This window comes from Solanum stenotomum, chromosome 1 (genome assembly GCF_019186545.1).
Source record: "Solanum stenotomum isolate F172 chromosome 1, ASM1918654v1, whole genome shotgun sequence".
NCBI lineage: Eukaryota > Viridiplantae > Streptophyta > Magnoliopsida > Solanales > Solanaceae > Solanum > Solanum stenotomum.
In genome coordinates this window covers 26,570,551-26,581,182 of record NC_064282.1, presented here as the reverse complement: position 1 = coordinate 26,581,182, position 10,632 = coordinate 26,570,551, and the positions used below count along the sequence as shown (strand labels likewise).

Sequence of the window (10,632 nt, the reverse complement as noted above, 5' to 3'; positions counted from 1 at the left end):
GAAGCCAGCAGTGTGGCGTATATATTTATTTTTTGGGGGGTGAAATGATTTTTGATTTCTTCTCCTTGAGTTATTTATAACTGTAATCTTTTAATTAGGGCTACTCATTCCATTTCAGTCTTTATCTTTTGATACTCTCCCTATTTGTTCATATGTAAATGGAAAAGAGTTCAGAATAATGGTGAAACAAAGCGTTGGTTAGTGTCCAAAATTATAATTCCAACCTAATTACTATTAAGGCTCTTTTACATGTTTTATATTGTATCGAAATGTAAAACAAACAAGAACAAGGGTGCGAAAAGAAGAACAAATCTTTTTCTTTTTTTGTTATTAACATATAAACACTTGTTTCATGTTTATGAAAAAGAAAGTAATAGATCTTGTTCCCTTTTCCTAAACAACTTTTCTTCTTCTTTTTTATGGTATTAATTGTATTTATTTATTTATTTACATCTGCTAAAAATCAACTTGATCTTTGCTTCTTCCTTCAAACTACAACTTGTGCTGCAGCTAGCCTTGCAATGGGCACCCTGATTAAGCACATGAATTATACAAAAAAGCCATTAGTCAATCGTCAATTAATACAATTAATCTCAAACACAACGTCTTTTTTCAAAAGTTCTTGGCAAACCCCCCATTGTTTTAGTCGATAATATCGAGGAGACAAAGATATATATATACCTGAATGGAGAGCAAGAAACATAGTCCAATCCAGCCTCAGCAAAAAATGCAACTGAAGAAGGCTCCCCACCATGTTCTCCACAAATTCCAACCTGTTTATAGTATATAAGTTAAAAAATGAAAAATGTTACTCCTAGTATACAAGTTATTTGCACTGTCCATCCATCCGTCCGTGTATATAAGTTAAATCTCTTATTCAAAGGTACAACTGACCTTCAAGTTTGGCCTTGCAGCCCGACCTTTTTCTGTAGCCATCTTGATGAGCTGACCAACACCCTTTTGATCAAGAACCTGATAGATATTAAATCTTCAAGCGTCAACTTGCTAGTTTCCAAACTTTTGCATTTCACATGGAGAGTTTGAGATATGGCAAGCTAACCTCGAATGGATCGTGTTGGAGGATGCCTTTCGCTAGGTATATAGGAAGAAACTTGCCTACATCGTCTCTACTATATCCAAATGTCATTTGTGTGAGGTCATTGGTTCCAAAGGAAAAGAACTCTGCTTCTTTAGCAATCTATCATCAAGTTCCAGTAAAATACGGAGCATAAGCAAATCAATATAGCAAAATGTATGCCTTTCATTATTGAAATATATCATTGAAGAGTTAAGTAAATGAAAATCTTTCGCTAGTTAAGTAAGATCATGCATAGTCTTAACTCTTTGCGATTATCGTTAATAAGTTGCTTCAAAAGACATACCTCATCTGCAATCAAAGCAGCTCTAGGAATCTCTATCATGGTTCCCACCTTATAATTCAACGAGGTACCCATCTCTGCGAAAACCTTTTTGGCAACGTCACGGATTAAATCAACTTGATGACCTAATTCCTGTAAATTAAAGATGCACTGTTACTTATCAAAAAAATAATCAACTCCACCCCTTTGTATACACTTCATAAAATGAAAAGGGCGGTTATCTATCTTCATTCTTGATACATCAGCAATATTCAAGATGTAAGAATAGGAGAACTTATATTTTATACAAACCACAAAAACCATACCTGAGGTGTTCCAACAAGGGGAACCATTATCTCTGGAAATACTGAAATACCCTGGTTGTTCATAGTTATAGCAGCTTGAAAGATCGCACGAGCCTGCATTTCTGTCAGTTCCGGGTAGGATATACCTAGCCTGTAAAAGAGAAAACACAAATTTACTGTACGAGCGAAAGAAATGCTCTGTATATATATAGTTTCAAACAGACTACATTTCCACCAACAATTTACAAGCAGACCATTATAAGAAAGTCTGGTTCCGGATTGTGAGATGAAAAAAAATACTGCATTGCTCAAATCAGGATTCGGATAAGCACTACCTAGACCAAGTTATACATTGACAGTGGAATGTGTGACTAAACATATGCACCTCTATAAATTTCTCTCTTTTATACAGCATCCCTTAATCCTTGCAAAGTAATGCAGTAAAAGTAGATCAATTGTTTATGATACGAGAAATATCAGACCTGCAGCCTCGAAATCCGAGCATGGGATTGACTTCTGACAATTTCTCAATCCTGGAATAGACATCTTCCTCGTGCATGCCTGTATGTGTTGTCAGTTCACTCACAATCTCTTCCAGGTTCCCTTCTGGCAAAAATTCATGAAGTGGTGGGTCTAACAGTCGAATTGTCACCGGAAGACCTGAAAAGATAGGAAACTTAGTACACCTGACATATTCACTTTGGAAGTTTATGTCAACTTGGAAAGTTGGACAGACATTCCACTAGGACAAACTAAATCTTAGTTATGGTTGTGTTCTTATGAACATGGAAATGAAATTTTATCATTGGGTTCGTGTCGGATCCTCCAAAAGTAGTGCATTTTTAGAGGATGGTGTGGCTGCATTTTTGGAGAGTCCGAGCAACATAGATGCTCGGTATGGAAAGGTTATAATATTAGTTGCTATTGAAGTTACCATCCATAGCACGGAAAATGCCTTCAAAGTCAGATCTCTGGTAAGGCAACAATGAGTCGAGCGCTTCCTTCCTCTGCTCAAGAGTAACTGCCATTATCATCCTTCTCACAGCTTTTATCCTTTCGTCTGATGCAAAGAACTGAAAGAGAGATGTGCATCAGCTCACATTGAATAAAAAATGAATTTCATACTGAAAAGATGTGGCACTTCGCTTGAGACATGGTGTTGTAATATGTTGCAAGATATTACAACAAGACAGTATGCATAGTAAAAGAAGAAAAAAGTACCATGTGTTCTGTCCTGCATAGACCAATCCCTTCAGCACCATTATTCCTTGCTGCTAGTGCATCTTCTGGTGTGTCAGCATTTGCCATAACCTAATCCATTGGCAATATTCATGATCAGTTAAAAGTATCAAAGTTTACTTATGCAACATAATACTACTGTATATCCTGCGGCACCTTGATGCGCCTGATCTTATCAGCCAAAGCCATGAAGATCTCCAAATCACCAGTCATAGCTGGAGGCGATAGTGGTTGCTTTCCCAAGATTACTTCACCTGTTGATCCGTTCAACGAAAGCCACTCTCCTTCATGAATCACTTTGTCTTCAATGATGAGAACCTGCACTAAACTGGGCAAATGAATTCTTCCAAGTTCCTTAATGTCAACAATTGTGTTTCATTTTGAAAAGCTATAGTCGTACCTTTTCTGACTCATTAACACGAATATCAGCACATCCAGACACACAACATTTACCCCAGCCACGGGCTACAACAGCCGCATGAGATGTCATGCCACCTCGTGCGGTTAAGATCCCCACAGCAGCATGCATGCCTCCAACATCCTCTGGACTTGTTTCAGTTCTAACCTTTATATGCCATAATGGAAAAGCTCAATTTCAAGAATGGAGAAAGTGTTAATTAACAAGGCAAGAATGTTGTTTCCATGATTTCCAACCAACATACAAGAACTTTAATTAACTCAAGAAGGTGAAACACTGACGTTGTATCCATAATTAGTTGATGAAAAGATTTAAATAAACAATGTCTTATTTAGAAACACTCCCCTCCCTCCATCCACGGGAACAATATAAAAGAAAATAAATAAAGGATAATGCACGTAAACAAAGATACCATAGTGCGGTAGATAGCTATCACCATTATTAGTAGATACAGGGTGAGATGAGGAAATACCAAAATAGCACTCTTCCCTTGTGCATGCCATTCTTCAGCATCTTCAGCGCTGAACACGACCTGTCCCACTGCTGCCCCAGGAGAAGCAGGAAGGCCCTTAGCAATCACGTTGTCTTTATAAGCCGATGGATTTTCAAACTATGACAAACAAAAGAAGAAATCAAGTGTTTATCTTTACTTTTCCAATAAGTATTACATCAGTGCTAATTATACACAACGTAAGATTCAAAAAACATATCCTGACCTGGGGGTGAAGAAGTTGGTCTAGATGCTGTGGCTCCACCATCTTTACAGCTGCGCGCTTGTCAACAAGTCCCTCATTCACCATGTCAACTGCTATCTTTACAGCTCCTTTACCCGTACGCTTCCCTGTTCGGCATTGTAACATCCACAGTCTATTTTCTTGAACAGTGAATTCGATATCCTGCAATTCGTCAAAACAGAAATAGAAAAAGATTCATAATAATGTCCTGATTTTTCTGTTTATTGGAGATGTATAATTATTTAACCAATCTAAAATTGGAAAGGTAAAACAAACAAAGAAACTATATATGAATGCTGTAGTCCAGTATAATGCCAGAGGTTTACCATCATATCTTTATAATGTCGCTCTAAAATCTCACAATTCTCAACAAGCTCCCTGTATGCTTCAGGCATACACTCCTTCATTGTATCCAAGTCCTGAGGTGTTCTAATTCCAGCGACAACATCCTCTCCCTGACTAATGCAGTTTTATCAGCTTTTCTCGACAAAAACAATGAGAAAATCTTAAAACACAAATGCACCATAAAATGAACCAAAGTAGCATATTCTAGACCTGAGCATTGATTAGAAACTCTCCATAGAGCTTCTTCTCGCCGGTGCTCGGATTCCTAGTGAAGAGAACACCTGTTCCTGAAGTGTTACCCATGTTCCCAAACACCATGCATTGAATGTTTACTGCAGTTCCTTTAAGTCCTGTTATCTGATTAATGCTCCGATATTTGATGGCTCTTGGACTGTCCCAAGAATCAAAAACTGCTTTGATAGCCAACTCCAACTGCCTTTTGGGATCTGTATACAGAGTCATATCCACAAAGTTAATGTATTCTCATAACCTTTGGAATTTGGTTTAAACCAAAAAATTCACAGAGCAGGCCTTTCGTGGACTTTTTACGATTCAGGCCATCAGTAAAAGATGGCTGTGGTTTACATTACCTGAAGGAAACTTTTCACCCTTAGCTTCAACATAGACATTTTTGTACTGCTCCACAAGCTGTTTAAGATCAGATGCTGTGAGCTCGGTGTCAAGCTTCACTCCTTTGGCATCCTTCAACTTCTCTAACTTCTCCGCAAATAATGAATGTGAAATGCCCATTACCTTCAAACAGACCACTGTTAGAACCACAGGAGATAAAATCTACGACGAGACTTTAACCAGCATTCTGTTTCATTTTCAAGATATGTAGGAAAAGTTGAAAAATTAGAAAAGAGAAAAAAAAACATTGAGGATCTACTCACCACATCTCCAAACATGTCAAGAAATCGTCTGTACGAGTCATAAGCAAACCTCTCTCCACTTTTGGCGGCCAAACCAGTAACCACTTCATCATTGAGTCCAAGGTTCAAGACAGTATCCATCATCCCAGGCATAGAAATCTATACATAGATCAAGATAACTCAGCATAGTATGATATAGAAATTAACTGAACTACATAAACATCGTCAAATGGACCTAACTCAACCCCAAAAAGCTAGCTCAAGAGATGAGGACTGTCCAATATCATATAAAGAGACCATATACTCCATCCACTACCGTTATAGTAATCTAGCAACGTAGCTTGAACTTACAATCATTCTCAAATTGGCCAACTTAAAGCTTATTTACAATCAATCAAGAGATTTCTTACTGCATTTTGCACAAAAGATGTTTAGACTATAGACAGCTTAACTAAAGAGGGGCCTCTTGAGAACTCAAAATATGCATCACTTATTAGATATTCAACAAACTAGCTCGACAATTATCGATATATCACAAAATGCATAAATTGGGTGACTATACTGAAAATGACTTCTTATAGAAAGTACTGAGATATTAGCAAGTAGTATAGACTTACAGCAGCACCAGAGCGAACCGAAAGAAGGAGAGGCTTGGAGGGGTTCCCAAGGAAAGCCCCCATATCTTTCTCCACAACCTCCAATCCTTGTAGTATCTCCTCCCATAGTCCTTGTGGAAGCTTTTTAGCAATCTGATACTCCTGGCATGCTTCTGTTGATATAGTAAGCCCCGGCGGCACAGACAATCCAATGCTTGCCATTTCAGCAAGGTTTGCTCCTTTACCTCCCAACTACAACACATATAGAAATGTGCTCAATGAGCTCAGTCTTCAAACTATCAAAACATACAAGTTCATATAAAAGATTTACACTTTCAGGCCACCTAAAAAATAACATCACCTAACGTTATAAGTGGCAGAGCTAGAATTTTCATTAAAAAGGTTCTAACATCAAGTATAAACAATATAACTTTCCATCGAAGGGGGTTTTACTATCTCCCCTGATCCTTAATAAGTGAAATTAAGGCTACAACAGGTTAAATTATACAGATAGTATTAAAAAGATTAAAAAAAATAAACTTACCAAGGACTTCATGCCCTTGTTTCCTTCACTTCTTCCTTTTCCAAAAGTATAAACTCTCTGTCCACAAAACAGAAAATTTTAAATTAATTGAAATTCAACTTACACATAGATAAAAGTCCCATATAAGTTCCATATTTTGAAATTCTCCTATTATTAGGAATAACAAAAGGTCTATACGACATGAATTCAGATTAATTGGTACCAAACAAAATTAGAGATGAAAGAGATAAGTCCAATTGATCAAATAGCTACCTGCATGATTACTTATGAACGAAAAACGCTCTTTCTTTTTTGATAGAATTCTTGACAAGAATTGACAGAGAAATGGTTGAAATATAACAAACTTTATATACAGGCAAAACGTGTTAGTAGTATATATAGGTGTCAAGTTTTAGTTTACTGAATAATAAATTCAGCAGAGCACGTGTAAACTATCATTCTGTTGAAAGTCTAGTTTTTTCATTAATGGTCAACTGACTCCATTTTAATAGGTGAACCCTTGGTTGCTAATCATTAACTACTCAATAACACCTAAATTTTTACACTAACTAAAATTTAGACACTCAGTTTAAAACATGATCCAATTAAGCACTTGTACATGTAATAAAATGTTTTTATTAGACATCATCAATTAAAATATTGGATCATTTATGCTCAAGTATTTATTACTAGATAAGCTAACCGCTTAAAATATGATTAAATCCAAAATTTCATTTATAAGGCCAAGTAAGATTACCTTTTTTGCAGTTGATGTAGGTTCTGAAACAGGACTCAAAATTGCCTGAGGTGTAAGATTTTGCTTTTTTATTGGAGTTATTGGGGAATTTGAAAAGCCATTAGGTTCTTGTTGATGACACTTAATGACTTTACTCCATCTTGAACAATTCATATGGATGCCAAAAGAAGAGTACTTTGCTAGAAATTGCTCTTCTGCATACTTGTGTTTTACTAATTTTCTCATGTACATATTATTTGTATTGGGCTTTAACAACAACCCCTTCATGGTTGAACTCATCTTTCTTCTTCAAGTCCCAAGTCTCCTGTTATAACAAAAAAAAAAAAGGATAACTATAGTCAAATCTCTCTGTATCGATGTTGTTTGTCTGAATTTTTTAAATTGCTATAGCAAAGTGTTGAAAGAATATATAATACTCCCTCTGTTTCAATTTGTTCGTCCGATTTTAACTTGACATGAATTTTAAGAAAGTAAAATATTTTTAAATCTTGTGGTGTTAAATTAAAAATAGATAACTTAATTTTGTAGTCTTAAACATGCGTGCAGAAAATCAAAATTAAAGAGTTGTCAAAAAAGAAAAGAAATATTTCTTTTAAACAGACTAAAAATGAAAGAAAGACAAACAGATTGAAACAGACAGAGTAAAACATAACAACATGAAAAAATTGGTTTAAAAAAATATTGACCGTAATAGTTATTAAATATTGTTATAGAGAATGACTGTTATAGAAAAGTCTGATGAATTTTAACTCAAACATCTTCAAGATCAGATATGAACTGAGAACACACAGCAACACATAAACTTAGTAAAAAAACAGCAAAATTTGCATACTATGAGAAGAATTTTCTTTAATTGACAAATACAAATTAAATGCCCCCTGCTATATATATAAACAAATAAGAATCATAACAAACAGAAGGGTAATCAAGAAAAAGAAATTTAAACATAACCTGCAACTTAAATATCAAAATTCATAGCACATATATAATAATGTTGGAAATAATTTTCCTTCAAATAAGAAAAAAAACACACAACTAATTAAAGACTATATAAATACAGAAAAAGTTGCATACCTATGTTTTAGAAGAACTGAAAAAGTTCAAAGAATTTGTGACATCAACATGGAAATTGGCTGTTGAGTTATGTGAAAGAAAAATAATATTAGTATATGAAAATATGAATGAATAGCCAAAATAAATAGAAGAATTATATGTGGATGATATTAGAATGGCATGATCAATAATGGTGCAAGTCTTTTTGCAAGATGGTTAACTATGACTTTGACTAATTGGGAGGGAAAAATACATTTGTGATATCTTAAGGAATTTCCAAACTTACCCTTCTATATGCAAGTTGAGTTGGTTATGTATGGGCCATTTTATGGCATGGCACACATATCAATTCCAATTTCCAGGGATAATATTGCTTGTCCGTTTCCTTTTCCTTGTCTACGTTAGATTTTGCATGCCTATTAAAAAATAAGAATTAATTCAAGTATTTTAACAGAATACCTAAATTAATTAAATGTATAATTTTTATCTTAGAAAATGAGTTAGGTGATAAGTAATCAAGGATAAAACAGATAAAAAAAATTTTAAGTTTTTTTGATGTGAAAAATAATTTTTAAAATACTGAACACATATAACATATAAATGATGATGGTGACTTTAAAGAAATGAAAAATAGTAACCAAGCAAAATCAAAAAGTGTTCCAGACATATTGGAATATACTTTTCAAAAAAAAAATACTTTTCACCAATAAATTTATGCCACATGGCATGTCTCCCAACACATAATTAAATCTTGTATTTTTCTTTTTTGCCATTGGGGTCTTCTGAATGAGGAATTTTTTTTTTCTTTTGGATATTTATAAAACATAATGTGGGGGCTTTTATTTTCAGATTTAACAGTTCAATATGAGATAATGAAGGGAAAAAAAGGGGCATGAGGCTGAGTTCAATTATGGGAACAAAATTTCAAGAACCACTATAAATTGAACCTGAAATTATTCAGCCACTAGATAGAGAGATAAATATATACTTTACTATCATTGTCTAGATCTTTCTAGGAATGTCTCAATTTGAAAAGTAAAATCAATTTTTGATTTTCTCCTCATCTTTGTAAATTATTAAGCATTTCAAGCCATCTCGTTAAAATAACAAAAAAAAATCAAAATATCTTTAAACTATGTGAAATAGAATAATGATGCACTCAGTTAATAATTTGGTTTTAAATGTCCATGTAATCATTTAAAATTTATTAAATATAAATTTATAAAATGATTCAGAATATATTAAATTCATAAATATATTAGCCCAAATAAATTATAGATTAATATAAGGAAAAATTACTTAAATACACAACACTTCTTTACCTATTTTCAATATTTCCCTACTCTTTTACTAAAATACAAAAATCCCTTATTTTCCCCCAATTCAACTTAACCGGATACTTTATTAGTTTAAGTATCTGCCCGTTATTAATTAAAGTATCCGCGCTGCTATATTATGCCTCTGCCCGTTAATTAAGTATCAATGCTACTAACAACTTAATAATTTAAGTATCCGCCCGTTATTAATTAAAGTATCTGCGCTGCTATATTATGCATCCGCCCGTTAATTAAGTATCCGCACTGCTAACAACTTAATAATTTAAGAATCCGCCCGTTATTAATTAAAATATCTGCGCTGCTATATTAAGTATCCACACTGCTATATTATGTATCCGAAAAACACTAAAAAAAGGGATTTTTGGTAATTAATGAAAGAGTAGGGAAAGGAAGTAATTTCTTTCTTATACTATGTCATTTGCCTAATTTTTACTTAATATAATTGGACTAATTATTCAAGTCCAATAAATATGAATTTGATTAAAGTCAAAATTAATTGATTTGGTCTATAGATGAGCCCAATTTACTAAGTCCAATGTCATCTTATCCTAAGAGGCCCATTCTTTTGGTGCCACGTGGCAAATGACATGGCATGCCAAGTCAAACAGGAAGCGAANATATAAAGCTGAATATAGACAATCTGATGTGACACCTCTCTATTGCACATCATTCCTATTTATCTTTTATCTCATTTTTTTTTATCTTTCTTTTCTATTTTTATTTGAATTTTCAAAAAACTGAAAGAATTTAAATGCATTACCAATTAATGACGTTTCTTTAAATGTTCCATTACACTAATATACATTTAAGTGAATGGAAGATGAAAAGGTCAAAAAACTTCCATTACACTAATATAAATTTAAGTAAATGGAAGATGAAAAGATGAAAACCTTTTCATTTTTCATAACTGCTTATATTTGTTTAGCCTATAAAGTAAACATATTTGAGTATTTGTAACCAACAACAATGAAATCATTCACTTTGTCTCCCATTCTTCTTCTGATGTTGTGATGACGACGACGACGACGATGATGAATATACGGATATCAAATTTCAACGTTGAAATGTCCAACAAATTAGGCCTTGTAATTTTTT

General features: G+C 33.9%; 1 protein-coding gene across 2 annotated transcripts; it reads right to left on the bottom strand.

Moving 5' to 3' along the window:
- Positions 1-436: 436 nt before the first annotated feature.
- LOC125869541 (pyruvate, phosphate dikinase, chloroplastic) lies at positions 437-8,352 on the bottom strand. Of its 2 annotated transcripts, XM_049550040.1 has the most exons (21): positions 8,222-8,352; positions 7,148-7,451; positions 6,412-6,468; positions 5,889-6,119; positions 5,293-5,430; positions 4,990-5,152; positions 4,610-4,845; positions 4,381-4,509; positions 4,037-4,216; positions 3,793-3,930; positions 3,303-3,467; positions 3,059-3,220; positions 2,885-2,974; positions 2,598-2,736; positions 2,146-2,323; positions 1,685-1,814; positions 1,383-1,511; positions 1,061-1,198; positions 895-972; positions 682-773; positions 437-530 (listed from the first exon to the last, which is right to left on the bottom strand). In XM_049550040.1, the coding sequence occupies exons 2-21, from the start codon at positions 7,424-7,426 to the stop codon at positions 488-490; spliced, it is 2,895 nt and encodes a 964-aa protein (XP_049405997.1). In that variant the 5' UTR covers positions 7,427-7,451; positions 8,222-8,352; the 3' UTR covers positions 437-487. The 2 variants fall into 2 exon arrangements, with proteins under 2 accessions (XP_049405997.1, XP_049405998.1); XM_049550041.1 differs by lacking the exon at positions 8,222-8,352 and having other exon boundaries at positions 6,412-6,470; positions 7,149-7,282.
- Between the last annotated feature and the right edge of the window lie 2,280 nt (positions 8,353-10,632).